The sequence below is a fragment of the Brienomyrus brachyistius genome, chromosome 2 (assembly GCF_023856365.1).
Source record: "Brienomyrus brachyistius isolate T26 chromosome 2, BBRACH_0.4, whole genome shotgun sequence".
Lineage (NCBI taxonomy): Eukaryota > Metazoa > Chordata > Actinopteri > Osteoglossiformes > Mormyridae > Brienomyrus > Brienomyrus brachyistius.
This window is the reverse complement of record NC_064534.1, coordinates 44,839,561-44,858,088: the sequence shown is the minus strand read 5'-3', so window position 1 is coordinate 44,858,088 and position 18,528 is coordinate 44,839,561. Positions and strand designations below refer to the sequence as shown.

At 41.2% G+C, this 18,528-nt stretch overlaps 1 protein-coding gene across 2 annotated transcripts in view; it reads left to right on the top strand.

Annotated features, from left to right (window-relative positions):
* Window positions 1-16,484, top strand: part of rbm19 (RNA binding motif protein 19) — a 40,853-nt gene extending 24,369 nt beyond the window's left edge. For both annotated transcript variants that reach the window (XM_048995595.1, XM_048995586.1), the window contains 2 exons: window positions 3,787-3,907; window positions 15,561-16,484. In XM_048995595.1, coding sequence (XP_048851552.1) covers window positions 3,787-3,907; window positions 15,561-15,643 — 204 coding nt within the window. In that variant the 3' untranslated portion in view covers window positions 15,644-16,484. The remainder of the gene's footprint in view (window positions 1-3,786; window positions 3,908-15,560) is intronic.
* The last annotated feature ends 2,044 nt before the right edge of the window (window positions 16,485-18,528 follow it).

Below are 18,528 nucleotides of genomic sequence, written 5' to 3'. Positions count from 1 at the left end.
GTGTGTGTGTGTGTGTGTGTGTGTGTGTGTGTGTGTGTGTGTGTGTGTGTGTGTGTGTGTATGTGGGGGGGGGTGTGAAGGGGACAGGTTATGTGGCTTGCAGTATGTATGTGTGTTGGGGCAGGTGTATAGAATCATATCTTTGTAAAGTAAAGCTTATAGTTGTGTAGAGCATGTGTGTAATGTCCAAAGACTGTCTGTCTGTATTGTAATCTGGTTGGGTGTGTAGAACAGAGTGTAAGTGTGTGTGAGATTTGAGTCACCCACTCTGACTTGCAGTCAAACATTCTGAATTTGCCGTTCATAAGAAGCATCTGATGATGTGAAACGTCACACAAAAAAACTGACCTCAGAAAGCCTACGATCAAGAAGCGTTGATTTGCATAAAGTTGGAAAGAATTAGAAAGTCATCTCAATGTCCCCAAATAGACATATTTTCTGTAAATGCAGGCAATTTAGTACTGTTGCTACTCTGCCTGGAAGTGGGCACCCAGCCAAGATGACTCCAAAGATACAATGCAGTAGAATACTCAAAAAAAAATAAAAAATCGTACCGCTAAAGACTTGAATAAGTCATTGGAACTGGTTAACATCTCTGTGCATGAGTCTACCATATGCAAAACATTGAACAGGCACCATGTTTGTGGCAGGACACAGTGGAGGAAGTCACCTCTCTCCAAAATTAGTGCTGCTTGCCTGTTTTTACAAAGTTTTTCAAAGAACACCTTCACACTACTACTGGGAAAATGTTACTGTCAGTGCAAATGAAACTGAATTGTTTGGCAAGAACATGCCGCACTATATGTGCTGTAAGAAGGGCATCAACATCAAAATACCCCAGCAGTGAAGTACAATGGAGGGGAGCATCATGATTTTGGGCTGCTTTGCTGCCTCAGGGCCTGTCATCGTTAAGGGGAAAATTTTAATTCCCTAGATTATTGAAGAATCCTGCAGAATAATACGAGGTTGGCTGTCTGCCAGCCAAAGCTCAGTAGAACTTAGAACCTGGATACTGGTAGAACATGGAAGTAAATCTACTGCAGAGTGGCTTGAGAAAGAAAACCTGCCTTTCGCAGTGGTTCTGTTAGAGCTTAGAATTTAACCCAAAAAGATGATGTGGCTCAGCTGAACCGCAGTTCTGCAAGGAAGAAGGGTAAAAAAATTCCTTCAGGTCTGATCTGCAGCTACAGAAGCACTTTTTTGAGGTTATTGGTGCCAAAGGAGGGTTAACTAGTTCTTAATGAAATCCACAGGTTCGCATAGTCTGCTTCTTCCAAGCTACTCATTGTTTGAATGATGTATTCAATACGTAAAAGAACAATACTGTGAGTTGCTACGATAAAGATCAGATTCATTTTTATGACCAATTAATGCAGAACACCAGGCAACTCCTAAAGGCTCACATATCTTTTCCTGCCACTTGTTTAATGTTGGAATTGTATTATAGGCTGTTGCAGTTAGTTCAGTGCATAAAGAGGCCTGTTAATTTCAAAGTAATATAATATTTAAATGGGAGTGTTTTACAATATTGATTTGGTATTAATACAGAGGGACTGAGGCTTCTCTCAGTATTAGGGCTAGGTGATATTATCGATAATTGACTGAGACAAGTCTCCCGATGTCGATATCTGACAGTGAATAACCAGAAATTATCACCTTTGTCCGCAAAGAAGGCTTTTAAGCTCCACACAGAGATAACAAAGATGTATGATTTGTCTTTCAGTTCAGCCTTCTAAAAAATGTTTCTGATGCCGTAATTGCCGTAATTTTGTGAACCACTGATTTATATGGTTTTAGATGGTCCATGATATGTTTTAAATCATAAGTAAATTTTGCCTGCCGATCAATTGTTTTCCACAGAGGCTAAAAAATAAGGATCAGCATTGCTAAACGGCAACCCTCATGCTTGGCAAGTTTTAAAGCCAACTGTTTAGCGATTTATCTGAAATTTGTTTTGTCATGGTTTTGCATTTTTCTTTCAAATAAGAAAATTCAAGTGCCCCACTTGGTCCCGTGTGTGTGTGTCTGTCTGTCTGTCTCTGTGCATGAGTGCGAGTCAGATATACATTACCTTCAGATATATAGTACAATACTTTAGGTAGGGGTTGGGTATGGGATAAGGTTGTCATTGTAGTTGGGATTAGGGTTTTGCTCATAGAAATGAATGGACGGTCCCCACAAGGATATGAGTACAGGTCTTTGTGTGTGTTGGTTTGCATAGATCACCTGAAACTTCCTTACTTTTAGGGACATTGACCTCATATAAGCTCAGTTTTATAAAAACGTGTGAATGCAATCAAAAAAGTAAAAATGCCAAAAGTCTTGTATTTTGTTTGGTTACTTAGGGTTACGGTTAGGGCTCGGTAGGGGTTAAGGGTGTCATTGTTGGGTTAGGGTTTTGCCCATAGGAATGAATGGAAGGCCCCCATTTTGATAAGTACATGTGTATGTGTGGTAGGGGAGGAGATGTTGGATGAATCAATTTTGTATCTGTATTTTTCAATATTGCATATTTTTTTGGATATTGCCCAGCCCTAAACAAAGTCTGCACTGTGGTATTGATGCACTGTTAGCCTGCAGTAATACGGGAGGAGGGTGCAAAGTGGCTCGGCTTGTTTGTATGTTCCTAACATGGAGCTAATCATTCATGCAGCCATGCTGTTTGTCCTGCAGACCTGCGGTGGGCGAGTCCACTCGTAGTCAGGCAGTGTACTTACCCGAGGGCACTTTCCCTGCCTTGCGCAGTGTCACAGGACAGCATCCGCCTTGGCCTATCAATCTGCGGACTGGTCGAAGCCTGTCAATAAACACTCTTTGACAAGACCAACAGCAGTCACTGGTGTGATTTATTACTCCGTTTGTACATCAGCAGAATCTTGTGGCAGCTGCAAACAGCTGTTTCGGCATGCTGCATTTGCACCTTGTCAAAGGACCCCCCCCCCCCATTAGCGCGCGGCACTGTCAGGTTAAATAAACAGCCAGCAGTTTAGGTGGCTAATTGCTGTTTTCTTTAAGTAAAGTGGCACCAAATAGATGCTCGTCTGCATGCGTCATGCAGTCGGATTTGCACCTGGCAACCATACACCCCCCCACCGCTTTGGGCACAGGCAGCAGGGTCAGAGGAATGAGAACTGGGGTGGGGGGTTTAATGACTTGTTTCCAGGAAGGAAGCATGTGATGTAAACTAGGTACTTGCTTACCTGTGTGCGCGCGTGTGTACGTGTGTGTGTGTGTGTGTGTGTGTGTGTGTGTGTGTGTGTGTGTGTGAGAGAGTGTGAGAGCGGGTACACCAATCCTTATGGAAGACACACGTAATGTCCCCATAACGTGATAAATATCCATTTTTTTCCCTTATGGGGGTTTCCTGGTCCCCATAAGGGAAAACTCCATTTTATAAAAATCGGTGACAGCTATGGGAAAACTAAAAATGCAACAACTCTTGTATTTTGCTTGGTTACTTATGGTTATGGTTAGGGCAGGGTGGGGGTTAAGGTTGTCATAGTTAGCGTTAGCATTTTTCCCATACAAGTGAATGAGCGGGCCCCATAAGGATAGGAATACGTACCCTACGTGTGTGTGTATGCATGTGCCTGTGTGTATGTGTGTGTATGCGGTTGCATGTGTGACTGTCAGTCTTTCATTTTGCTAATTATTTTTATTCTTCTCAAATCAGTTGTAATGGTTTTAGCTTTGAAGAAAAGGCTTAATTGAGAACTAATACTAAAGCAACACGTGCGTGTCTCTGTGTGTGACGTTCTAATCTCCTGCTGTGCCCCCCCCCAACAGAAAGCCTTCACCACGCTCTGTCACAGCACACACTTGTATGGCCGCCGTCTGGTGCTGGAGTGGGCAGACACCGAAGAGACACTGGAGACACTGCGCAGGAAGACTGCCCAGCACTTCCACGGTGAGAGGCCTTCCCTGGGTGCTATGTTTCCTGTGTCACACTCACAAGCATTTCATCACAGCAGATTACTACACACATGGCATGATCACAGACATTTTATTGTTGCAGATTGTGTCATGTGCATCACGCTTACAAGCATTAGATCACACACGCTTACACAAATGCTTAAATGCCAACCACTCCTCAGTATTTACCAAAGGTGGCAGCTTTGGCTTAGGAAGGAACTACATTGTTGATAAACAAAGGGTTTCCTCTAAGAACAGGTAAGGAAAAGTAGGGAAGTTTTGAAAGGGAACTTTCTTTGGTAGGTCTATCTTAAGGGCGGCGTGTTGGTGGTGCATGTCTTTTGTGATACGTGCTCTGCCATTGTGCCTGTTGTAGGGTACAGCTTCACACTTCTGAACCCATATTTCAAACAGCACCACAAAACGTGTACATGGTTTTAAAAAACACATTCCACTCCCATCCCAAATGTTCGTCAGGTTTGGGTACATTTCCCAGTGCATGGCTATGAATGTAGCACCTTCCTTACTGCAGAAGAAGGTGTCAACATCTGCACAACACAACCTACAGGCCATTTGAGAGGCACAGCACTCAACGCTGAATATTTTTCCTTCATTACCAAACATGTGATCCCAGACCATTATTAATTACACAGTTACTGCAGACGTGGTCAGGCGGGGTATCAGCCCTTTATATAAGGCTGTCAACTTAATTGGTAGCGATTTTGAGCTTAAAATCCAGTACTTGTGAATGTTGTGTTTTTTCTGGAGATAACACTGCTCAGGGTCTGAGAGTCGCGTAGCCAAAGTGAAGATGGTGAAAGATGTTCCTTGGTACCTGCTCTATACAGTATGCTGTTTTTTTGCTGTTAATGCTTTGATTTAAAGAAACTGCTTTTTCCCCAATTTATTTAATCTGCAGTGGTAGAGAGAACTCCTATGATGCCTGTATTAAAATGAGTGATTCAGTTGTTTAATCCATCCATCCATTTTCCAAACTGCTTATCCTACTGGGTCGCGGGGGGTCTGGAGCCTATCCCGGAAACAATGGGCACGAGGTAGGGAACAACCCAGGATGGGGGGCCAGCCCATCGCAGGGCACACTCACACACCAGTCACTCACACATGCACACCTATGGGCAATTTAGCAACTCCAATTAGCCTCAGCATGTTTTTGGACTGTGGGGGGAAACCGGAGTACCCGGAGGAAACCCCACGACGACAAGAGGAGAACATGCAAACTCCACACACACATGTAACCCAGGCGGAGACTCGAAGGAGGTGAGGCAACAGTGATAACCACTGCACCAGCATGCCGCCCCCCAGTTGTTTAATAAAATGAATAAACAATTCAGTTAAATAGTTCAACACAATAATGGTGGAAGTGATGCAGACTAATATTAATTTGCATGGTGGCTCACGGAGCCTCCAGGGGTGTCAGCCTGGGTCCCACCTCCAGCTCTGCATGCATATGGAGTTTGAGTACTGACTCCATCTTTAGTGAGTACTGACTCCATCTGCAGTGTGTACCAATATCAATGCTGCACGAGATTATTTCCTGATCATGTAGCCCTATTGTTACGTCATACACTGTTGTCACCCATGCCATCCCCATGCATTAGCTGTACCCTCTTGGACATTCTGTGCGTGATAACACGTGCTCACTTATTGGCTGTGTACTGTGCGTTTTTTGGTGACAGTGAGTATGTAGAGCTCTGTCATCATAATGGCACTTCCAGAGCTGCATGAACGTGCGGGTTTGCACTGCCAATTGATCGCCTCTCTACATGTTTGTTTAGAGAGATCTTTAGCTGTCCGGAGGCTCCCTCCTCAATCAATCTGCCGGTGCTGTGCTTTCCCTCTTCAGCGTTTCCTGCTGGGCGATCGATGCCCTCTGAGTCCATCTCCACACTCTGATACAGCTGGCCCTACTTGTCACTGAGAGGGATGAACTGAGGGAGTGATGGAAAGATGAAAGACTCAAAAAGGCTGCCTGGGACAGCCATTCCGTGCGGGGCTGGGTTTTGACGGGTCGGGCTGAGTCCCATTTCCACTAAAGCCAGTTATGTTGTGTGATATGATGCGTTCATCTTGTATTTCCAGATTCCCCCCTGCAGTCTTACCCATTAGTTTGGTGTCCTGTATGTAGTGACAGACTGTCCACATCACCTGTATATTTGTGATTCATCTGCTTTATATCACTTGTCCAGTTCTGGTTACACTCGTCCTGACTGACATTTACTGGTTATGATTCCTGGCCTCAAAATCACTGCAGCTCTTCGTTGGTGGTTCTATGTGAGCCAATGTGGAAGGATAAATGATTGAAGATAAATTGGCACCCTGCACATCAGCCCCACCCCCTCCAAACTCCATTGTTGGTGTTAATGATGGCTGGGATTCACTGGCTGCGCGCTTCTGCCTGTCACTCTGGTTCAAGACGCTGCCTATTACTGTTTTTCAAATTCAATTTCCCATCTCTATTGTGGTCATTGTGCTACTACTCATTACTGCTGACGAATGGGATGAGGCCACAGAGGAGCTGGTCGAACACTGAAAGGGAAAATCAAACCTAATTATTGCTTATTGATTTCACAGACAAAAAAGGCATCAGTTTGTCCTGCTGACCCAGTACTGTAGGTCTAGTCTGTATAACTCAAGCAGGAGTGCAATGAGGAAAACGCTTCCTATATGTCTGCTCCTCCAGCAAAGCCCTTTATTTTTGTTTGACTGCTTTGTGTATGTATTTACTCAATTTTGGAGGAATTCTTATTCATTGTGTATATGAGGTATGCCAGGTTCTTTGTGCTTGTGGAGCCATGCTTGTCTTACTACTTAAATTCACCATGATTGTGGTGGTGAGATCATCGTTTTCGGAAAGGGAGATTGTCAGGGGGGAGAGAGGTTGTCATGGAGTTTTGTTACCAGAACCATGCAGTTTTGCATCCATTCATGGGCCTTAACATGCCTGCCACTTTTTGTAGTTTGAGATGCCCTAGATAAGTGTATAATATTGCTGTAACTTGTGGTTTAAAAATGCGTGGTAATACTTGTTCAGGCTTTGACTTTAGTATCCCTGAGTAACCCTTTAAATTTGTATTTAATGAGAGGATGGGTTTGCATGTACAGAATTTTTAACTACTTGATCAGTAAATGTACAGTAAATGGTTTAACTTAGTGACGCTTTACCTCCAATGATGAACGTGAGTATTTTGCTTCCCCAGATCTTACTTTAACTGCTGCTGCAACCCAGTTTCCTATTCAGGCTTTTGTATACTGATGAGTATGTTCTGATCAGTGGTTCCAGCTCAGGGCTTGTTCATTTTTGAGGGTAAGAAGTTTGTAAGGCTAAGAAAATAGAGACATGATAAATCATCATTACCTGAAAGGGTTAGTACTACTTAATTTATTGTAATAATCATCATTGCCACATCTTTTTTTCAGTTTGTTTTTATGATTCCTTTTGGGTGACATCTGTGTGTCTGTGAGAGAATAGTAGGCAAAAGTTCAAATAAAGAAAGAAGTGGGGTGGATCACTAATTAATTCATGAATGAGGTTACAAGATACTTTAGTTTTGAGAAACACTCATCAATCAATGATCTTAAGTATGAGGTAACAAACTACTTAGCGCTACAAAGTTTTTTTACATTTTGTCAAGTAATTGCATAATCTGTTTTTAGAAGGACTGCAGTCTGTTTTATCAGACTCAAGAGTAAGCACATTTATATACCGTACAACAGGGGTCCCACACTTTTTCAGTTTGCGAGCTACTTATAAATGACCAAACCAGAATGATCTACCTACTATAGAAATGCAAAACATATATTTATTTATAGATATAACTAGAATTATTATTTATTATTATTATTATTATTATTATTGTTATTATTATTGTTATTATTATTATTTATTTTCCCTTTAAAATAAAGCATTTTTTAATTGAACTGGTATTTTAGTTCCTTCACCTTTCTCTTTCTTAGCTCGCTTTTCGGAGGGAAGTTAATGTCGTACTTTTTATGAACAGTCCGAAAAGCGACTCGATCGCTTGCTGGAGTTTTGTGGCAGCAGGAGCGGTTGAACACTTCATCCATCCTCTGTTTTCTATGCCATGCGATCTAGCCACTATACCTTTTGCGATCGACCAGTAGATTGTGATCAATGTATTGGGCACCCCTGCCTAGCAATATATACAAAGGGGCTTAGATATACATATATACATACATATATATATACAATATTTATACACATACACACAGTGGATATAAAAAGTGTACACATCCCTATTAAAATGCCAGTTTTTTTGTGATAAGACCATGACAATGTCCCCAATCATGCATCCAAATCAACAGAAGAATGGCTTCCCCAGAACAAAATTAAAGTTTTGTAATGGCCCAGGCAGAGTCCAGACCTAAATTCAAATGAAAATATGTGGGGGGACCTGAAGAGGGCTGTGCACAAGAGATGCCCTCACAATCTGTCAGATTTGGAGCACTTTTCCAAAGAAGAGTGGGCAAATATTTCCACGTTAAGATGTGGCATTATGATGGACTCCTACCCAAAGAGATTGAAGGCTGTAATTAAATCAAAAGGAGCGTCAACAAAGTATTAGCTTACGGGTGTGCACACTTATGCAACCAGCTTATTGTAACATTAATTTTTTATATTTTCCCCCCAACTGTTTTGTTTGTTTTGCGTTTGAATTTTACAGGAGAGGGTTGCGGCCTTTCTGGAATGCATTAATCAATTCCAGTCCAAATCAGGAAATGGAACTAGAGTTGGAATTTAAATCTTCCTAAAACTCAATTCCACTTCTGTTCCCCATAGTTTTTTCCCCAATCAAATGTTTTTGAGGAGATTTAAATTCCAGCCCCAATTCCATTTCTTAATTTGGATTGGAACTGATAATTGCATTCCAGAATGGCCCCCACCCTGATACATTAATGTTGGTAGAGGTTTTTAAAAGTTTTATTGTGGTCTCATTATTTTGCATCACTGGCATTTTAACAGAAGTGTGTATACTTTTTATATACGCTATATATTTCGTTTCCCTTCCTGCTGATTTGAAAAATTATATTCCCTAGATGGGGAATACATGTGTTTTTGGGACCCAGTCTGCCACCACCACAGATGCTTTGCTTGTTAAGATGATAACTCATGAATTATTTTCTGGGTCGTTTTCTAACTTTTCAGAGGCATTCAGAGGTATGGACTAATCTTTCTCACCAAAATTGAAGCAACACTGCTAAGTGGCTGTACAAGGAAGAATGAAAGCAGACATTTGACCTTGTGAATGTGATAAGTCGAAAAGTATTTGATTGATCATATTACTGTTTTGCATAAAAAATATAAGGATGATGATTTACTCCTGGTTTCATTTTCAAGCAAATTGCCCTAGAAATGAAGCAGTAGCACTTTGTGGTAACAAAGGAAGGTAACAACAGCTATAGAAGACACTAAGTCTTGTAAACACAGTACAGTACAATCCTGTTATAACGGACTTTAAGTTTTCTGGCACAACAGTCCGTTATATCCAAAGTCCATTATATCCGGAGTTGCTGTATGTAGGACACCATTTACTCATGCCACGCCCCAGCAGACACACTTGAGGTAAAGATTATTATATTGAATATGTAGTAATCCAACTTTACCTGACTGTTGGAAGTATATATGTGGTTATACATGTACGGTACAGTAGTAACCTTGACTTCATTGCTTACTGCATCCCTCCAGCTGTGAGTGTCGTCTGCCGACTCACAGCGTGCCTGATGATGGACAGCCACACAGACCAATCAGTGTTGCCTGCTGTTACGCAATGCCTATTTATAAAACGTGACTATTAATAATCCCGACCACATATCTGCACACGATATCACACGCATCTGCACACGATATCACACGCCCTGTAGGCGGAGCCTGCATGTCCGTTATAGCCGAACAAAACTACAGCTAAAAGCGGCCCTGGAGACCAAATTGTTTGTCACATTATCGGGTGATGAACTGTAAGTGATCAAATTATGAGACAAATGACATTGAAACATTGCTTAGTGACAGCCAAGAGCATGAGGATCACTCTGTCTTTTGTTATTACTCTTTTGGATCTTAGATCTTATTGGCACTTCTCAAAAACATTATGTGAATAAAAATTTGCACCTTAAAATCTTCCCTGTGATGGACCCTCAACCAACCCAAATCTGGAACTACACAAGCGAGGGCAGCAGAGGGTGAAAACGAAGGCTGCCGCTGAATTCTGGTGAACATAACTGCCATCTAAATGTGTTCTGTGAACCTTTGTGCAAACTTCCCAGAAGCATTGTACAGAACAGAAATTTTCAAACTCTGGGGCACAGAGTTTTCTGAACGTTATATAAAATATATAATAATGTCTATATTATTTTTTTTCATTGCCAGTCTCCCTACTTGACAAATTTTATCCTTAGCACTCTGGCAGCTGGTCAGCAAAATTCATTGTATGGAACTCAGCAAAGCTTGTCATGGAGGAATTTCATTTGGTCATTTTTAGAGAGGTGGAGAGTGTGTAAGCTAAGATTTTAATAATAGTATTTTCAGTATTTTATGCAAAATTTGCAGGTGAGCCCTCCTCCCCCCAGCTAAATGTATTGTGGTGAAATTTAATCACATCACTTAAGCCTAGTTCAAGTCAGTGGTGGCACATAAAAGAAGGCAGAGAGCAGGTGAATCTGATTACATTAAGACTAGTCACACTATCTGCTCCAGGGGTGCCAGATAAATAGTGTGAACCCAAGCTTTGTATATGTGTGTGTGTGTGTTGATGTTGTGGAGACCATTTTTGGTCCACATAAAGGAAGCTCAGTTTAATAACAATCTGTGACTACAGTCAAAAAACTAAGACATGCCAAAAGTCTTGTGTTTTGTTTGGTTACTTAAGGTTAACGTTAGGGCTGGGTAGGGATTAATTGTTGTCATTGTTGTTGGGATTAGGGTTTTGCCCATAGAAATGAATGGACGGTCCCCACAAAGATCAGGAGATTTTCCCCACTGTGGGGCCTTGGGTTCTTAAACTAGTAAATAGTAGTCAATCTTTGGGTGTAGTCCCTAAAGATTTTAAACATACAGTTGTCCAGGCTCTTATTAACAAACCCGTTCTTGGCCCTGCAGTTCTTAATCATTACTGGTCTATCTCTAAACTGCCTTTTCTTGCAAAAAGTCTTGAAAAGATAGTTTACAGTCAACTAATGGCCTTTCTGGAAGAGCTAAATATTTTACATGTTCTTCAGTCTGGTTTTAAACCGAATCAGCCCTTCTAAAAGATTTTAATGACATATTTTTAGCCACAGACTCCGCAGACTGTGTTATTCTTATACTTTTATACTTGACTGTGACTTTCGATACAGTGGATCATGCTATTTTACTCTCCCGTTTGGAGCAGTGGGTGGGCATCAGGAGTTTAGGTCTGGAGTGGTTCAAGTCATATTTGGTGGATCGAACTTTCTGTGTCAGCTTGGGTGACCATGTGTCCTCCTCTGCTTCCCTCCTCTTTGGGGTCCCACAGGGCTCAGTTTTAGGTCCCTTGCTTTTTCTTTTATATCATCTCCCATTTGGATCCATACTTAGTAAGCATGACATAGCTTTTCATTGCTACGCAGACGACTGCCAGATCTATGTCCCTTTAAATAAAAAAGACTGTCATTCTATATTGCCATTACTAAAGTATCTTGAAGACATTAAGTCCTGGCTGTCTCATAATTTCTTAAAATGTAATGATGATAAGACAGAGGTGATGGTTTTTAGTAGCTCCATTGAGACCCCCAACCAAGACTTGGACTCTTTGGCACAATATATTAAGCCAATTGTCAGTAATCTGGAGGTCAAGGCAGATGTTGACCTTAGGTTTGATTGCCAAATCAGGGCTGTGGTCAAATCTAGCTTTTTAGAGTTGATGAAGTTGGCTAAAATTAGGCCAATTCTTTCTAAGCAGCATTTTGAGTGCCTTTATTACCACTTGGTTCAATTACTGCAATGCGCTTTATGTAGGAGGAGGTGCCTCCTATATTACTCCGCTTCAAAGGGTGCAAAATGCTGTTCTAACTGGCACATGGAAATAAGAGCACATTTTGCCTGTTTTATCCATGCTCCACTGGTTGCCTGTACATTTTAGAATTCATTTTAAAATTCTTTTATTTGCTTTTAAGGCTGTTAATGGTCTTGCCCCTTCCTACCTCTTTGAGCTGTTACACCCTTACATACTCTCCCGGTCTCTCAGGTTAACTGGCCAGCTACTCCTGATTGTGCCTATAACTAAGTGTAAGCATAGAGGAGATCGCACTTTCACTGCTGTAGCTCCCAGAATGCGGAATGATCTGCCCTTGCATGTTAGACAGGCCCCTTCTCTGTCTGTCTTTAAATCCCGCCTGAAAACCCATCTCTTTGTTGGCTTTCGACCCCTTGTGAGATGTTGATTTTAGTTTATTTTATTTGATGATATATCATCTTATTTTGTATGTGCCTATTTTATGAACTGTTATTTACATAATTTTAACTGTTCCATTTTAAATTCTCTGTACAGCATTTTGGTCCTGTGTGGTTGTTTTAAAGTGCTTTATAAATAAAGTTGGTATGGTATGGTATGATATGGTATGGCAGGTGTGTGTGTGTGTGTGTGTGTGTGTGTGTGTGTGTGTGTGTGTGTGTGTGTGTATATATACACATTATATAGACAAAGGTATTAACACAAACATCTTCATCATTGAATTTTGGTGTTTTCTTCAGACCCATTGCCACAGGTATGGAAAATCAAGCACCTAGTCAAGTTTACAAATTTTGTGAAAGAATGGGTCGTTCTGAAGAGCTCGGTGAATTCAAGTGTGGTGCTATCATAGGATGCCACCTTTGCAAAAAGTCAGTTTGTGAAATGTATTCCCTGCTATACATTCCATGGTCAACTGTAAGTGGTATTTTTGCAAAGTGCAAGCATTTACGAACTACAGAAACTCGGCCATGAAGTCTACGTAAAGTAACAGAGAGGGGTCGCTGAGTGCTGAGGCGCATGGTACATAAAAGTCACTAATGCTCAGTTGACTCAGTAACTGTAGAATTCCAAACTTTTAACTCTGGCATAAACCCCAGCACAAAAACTGTGTGCCGGGAGCTTCGGGGTTTTCATAGCCAAACAACTGCATGCAGTCCTCACATCACCAAGCATAATGCCAAGTGTTGAATGAAGTAATGTAAAGCACTCCAGCACTGGACTCTGGAGCAGCGAAAACGTGTTCTGTGGAGTGATGAATCATGCGTTTCTGTCTGGCAGTTTGATTTGTAAGTCTGGGTTTGACAGATGTCAGGAGAACATTACCTGTCTGACTGCTTTGTGCCAACTATAAAGTTTGGTAGTGGAGGGGTAATGGTATGGCTTGTTTATCAGGGGTTGGGCTAGGCCCCTTAGTTCCAGTGAATGAAACTCATTTTGGACAATTCTATGCTTCCAACTTTGTGGGAATAGTTTGGGGAAGGCCCTTTTCTGTTTCAGCATGATTATACCCCAATGCAAGGTCCATAAAAACATGATTGTGTGAGTTTGGTGTGGAAGAACTTGTCTGGCCCACAGAGAGCCCTGACCTCAACCCCATCAAACACCATTGCGATGAACTAGAACGGCGATTGAGCCAGGCCTTCATGTCCAACATCAGTGCTTGACCTCATAAATGTTCTTCTGGATGAATAGGCAAAAATTCCCAGAGATACACTCCAAAATATTATGGAAAGCCTTCTTAGAAGAGTGCCAGTTATTACAGCTACAAAGGGGGAGGCCAACTCTGTTTTGATGCCTATGGATTTAGAATGGGATGTAATAAAAGTTCCTGTAGGTATAATGGCCAGGTGTTCCAGTACTTTGTGTATATGTATTTATTGGTGTGTGTGTGTGTGTGTGTGTGAAAATGAGAGTGATTAACCATTTGAAACGTGAGTTCAGCCATCGGGCAAGATGCACTTACTTGTTCACCAGTGTTCCTTGTTGATTTGTGGGCAGCAAATGCTATTCTCATGGACCCGCAGAGAGGTGACGGGTAGCCTCACTTGTTCCTTAAAATAAAAGTGGCAACTATACTGAGGATTAGTAGTTTGATAGACAAAGGCGTGTGTCTCCAGTTAGCCAGACACAATGACATACTGAGGGTGAGATTTTGAAAAGGCTGATTTAATGCGATTTAATTCTTGGGGAAACTATAGCTATGTTTTTGCACTCCAATGATGTTTTTGTTGTGTTATTAAAAGGAAAAGCCAGTTAATTAAAGAAAAAACTATTGTATGACACTTTTGCATTATATGTAAATATGTAATGGTAACTAAATGACCACAAAGTGTAGGTTTTGCCCATTAAAAATGTTTAGGAGAAATTTGCAATGAGAGGCATATTATGGATTATTATTAAGATGTATGGCTCAGAGATGTACGGATATATTGCTTTTTACCATGCACGCTATTGAGTTAGATGCCATAATGCCTGGTATGGTGGTGCAGTGGTTAGCACTGTTGCCTCACACCTCTGGAACCTGGATTCGAGTCTCCGCCTGGGTTACATGTTTGTGGAGTTTGCATGTTCCCCACAGTCCAAAGACATGCTGAGGCTAACTGGTGGAGTGCCCGTAGGAGTGCATGTGAGTGACTGGTGTGTCAGTGTGCCTTGCGATGGGCTGGCCTCCCATCCTGGGTTGTTCCCTGCCTCGTGCCCATTGCTCCGGACTCCCCGCTACCAAAAAGGATAAGCGGTTTGGAAAGTGGATGGAACATAATTACAAACATTTCAGGAAATAAATTTACTACCGTAAAACTCATAGTATTCCTTCACTTCACTCCAGTCTTTTGTCTTTGCTGTCATGTTTTCTTTATGCAAGAACAATTTAAAATTCATTTGAGAGCTCGAAATAGCAAACAGGAATTTCATGAGCTCACTTTAGTATTTCCTTGTGAATATTAACCTAAATTGTGCACATCGAGCCTGTGAGGGCTCCACCTATGCCATTAGTATGTTATCTATAGTTCTTACTGTCATGTCATGGAATATGTTGGTCATAGTGCAAATGAGGAATAAATATAAATAGGCACATATTAATAAAATAAATGGCATTTTAAAATAAAGAAATATAGGTAACCATCTAATTGGTGTGGAAATATTTTGCACATTGGCTTGTAAGTGGAATGTGCAATTAATAAATAGGTGTAGTTTCAAAATTGCATTCCTCAACCAAGACTCAGAACATTCAGGTAAACACATTTATTGCTTTTCATATCTCCAGTTGATCAATCCAGTACATATGGAACTTGTACAGGTTGGTGAATGTGGGAGGAGTAATAAGACGGACGGAGAAAGTGACAGGGCTGTCCCAAGATTGCTGTCGAGAGAGTCCCCCTTTTTATTTATCTTCTTAGGTTCCTGCTTTTTTTGGAAAATGTAGTGTAGCTCTCGCTCTAATACCACTTATACTTTACCTGGACATTCACTGGAAGCTCAGCCTTGCCTAGTGACTCCTTGACAGCTATATGTTTGTGATGTCCTATTTGCCTCACTTGTATGTCTCTTTGGAGAAAAGCATCTATAAAGTACTTTTAAATTTAAATTTGTATGAATTATTCATTTATATTATTTTAATTCTGCCTGCATCACTGCTTTCTCTAGATGTGCCAAAGAAGATGAAGAAGTCTATGGTGATGACTGGGGTGCTGGAAAGCTTAGAGGGAGAGGAGGAGGCCAGTGAATGAGGGTCCTGGAGATTTGACACCTCTGGGTGGCTGGGGGCTCGGACTACTCTGCGAGCAACGCAAGGCTGGTACTCTGCACCCTGATTGGTGACTGAAGATCACAGATTGGTATATGTTTGTCTACAGAGAGCCTGCATGGAGGGGGGAGGGTCTCCGCTAAGTGACAAAGTGGTTTGTCATTGAAACTATTATATCTGAACCTGATTTAAAAAACAAATCTGATGCAATTGGGATGAAGATGCACACACACTTTCTCATCTAGGAATTTGTTTCTTCAGAGTTTTTTTTTTTAATTTAACGGTTTCTCAGTATATTTTCCCTAATTTTTGGAGTGATGCTCTGTATTCAGGAAAACAGATGGTCCTCTAATTAAAAGGGCATTGGGGTAACAATTGTCCTCCACTCATGATACTTTTTGTTGCTTTACTGTTTAACTTTTTTGCAATATAACATGCACCATAAAACTATGAAGCCTCAGTCATCAATCACTGTTGCAGTAGGCTTGGTCAAACAAAACAAAAATGTGTTTTGGAAATTTAATCTTATTTAAGATGATTAAGTGTTGGAATAAGTAGTTGCTTATTCCATGTGTACATTAATAAAGTGTGACAAGTCCGCTGTAAGATTGTGCTCTAGATTCAAATGGAAATTTCTGTAGTCCCTTGTTCATACTCTACAGACTAGTTCATCATTGTTTTTATGCTATAGCATGGGAACTCTGTACTTCAACAACAGAACAACACGATACGGCCATTATGTATTGTCAAAATGTTCTATTTCTACAAATAAGTTTGGCAGGATTTAACTTTTTCAATTTTAATAAAAGTTTGTTTTTCCCAAACACTTAAAACATTTTCTCAATGTTACGCACAAACCCACAAACCCAAAATGACATAATGGTTCACACAAACCCCATACTTCAGAACAAAATGAGATACCTTACACACTTCTTACAAACTTCCATCTATATCACAGTGTGCCTTCAGATGGCACATACCATCCAACGAATCTATGGGCATCACATAGTACCTCTTGCACAATGATAAGATTGGTTGAGAACACCACAATAAAAAGTTCTTATTGGAATATATCAGAACTTCTGCTTTGTGCAAAGTTTCTATTTTGCAGGGTTTACTGTACTTGGAGCATTGTGAAACCATGCAGTTCACAACGGTGCAAGTACAGTAAAACTCATTTGGACCGTCTTATTTCCCAACTCCATACAGCAGAAAAAAAGCAATGTTAGGCATGAAAGCACTGTGAAATGAGGAAACAAGGCATATGTACAATAATCTCCCCCACTCAGTAGTCATTACACAATGAATGTTGGTACATAATTGCAATAAACATAAGCTCATTAGTCTCCATTGCTGTATCTCTGGGCTGGGTCAAGCCATAAAACTTCATCCACGTCACCTGCTATGTTAGCCCTGGCCAAGCAGTGGGGGAGTCCCCCCTGGAATACTTAATCCACTGTTGGATGGACTTCACTATGATTCCCCAGTCAGATGTTTCCACAAGCTCCCTCCATTACTTGGCTCTTTCACTCATGGGTGAAAGACCTTCCACTCTAATACAGAAAATGAGGTCTAGAGCGATAGAGGTTGGTGAACCAGTCATACACACAAGACAACACAGTGGGAACTGATGTATATGACAGTGAGGTGTGAATGCTCTTTCTGCCCAAAAGTGATTGGGGAAATCCTGTAGTTGGGTAGTGTTGAGTGAGCCCAGAGTTGGCAGCAGGAAGTGATATTCTTTCCACAATGGCCTGGCGGCCAATGATTGTCTGCCCTCATCTTCTCTTAGTGAGGCTGAATCCTGCCAGGTCAACAAACACAAATTCATGCAGAGTGTCTATGACATCAAGTTCAAGAATAAACCACAAAAAACATGCAATTACATATTATACATTACTATGTATACTAAACACATATTGCATATACTGATGGCTACAATATACAGTATTGTGAAACTGTAGTATCATACATAATGATATATATACTGCTAAAATTACTTATCCAACCATACATTCTCTACCATTCATCCGGATTGCAGGGGCAGCAGTCTCCCCAGCCACCTCCTTCATTTCTTTTGTATAAGGTGTATACCTAAGCATTCCAAGTCCAGCTGAAAGAGATATTATCTCTCCAACATGTCCTGCCCCAGAATCTCCCCCCAGTTGGACATGTAGGAAGCATCTCCCCAGGGAGGCATCCTGAAGGCATCCTTGACAGTCACCTGAACCAACTCAGCTGGTTCCTTTCGATGTGGAAGAGCAGTAGCTCTACTTTGAGCCTTTCCTGAATGAACTCCTCACCTTATCTCTAAGACTGAGCCCAGATTCTCTGCAAAGGAAATTCACTTTTGAACATGCCATTCAACTGAGTGAATTCGCCTACATCTGTGATCTTATTCCTTTGGTTAGTAGCCAAAGTTCATGACCATAGGTGAGAATTAGAGCTTAGATCAACCAGTAAATGAATAGCTTCACCTCAACTCTCTCTTCACCACAACACAACAATACCGTATTCATATAACTGCTGATACAGCACTGATCAGCCTGTCTCCATTTTCCCCTCACTTATTAACAAGACCCCAAAATAGATTAACCCCTCCTCTTTTGGTGGCAACTCACCCCCATTCTGGAGGGGCAATCCACCATTTTCTGGTTGTGAGTCATGGCCTCAGACTTGGAAATGCTGATCGTCATACTGGCCTCTTCACATTCAACTACTGGAGGTCACTGCTTGACGAAGCTAACGACCACATCTGCAGAAAGCACATCCTGACGTCACCAAGCTGGGGGGTTTTTCGATAAAGCAGGATTTCTTGCTTAGCTGGATAACTTGTCAAATTTAAGGTAGTCTGAGATAAACATAAGT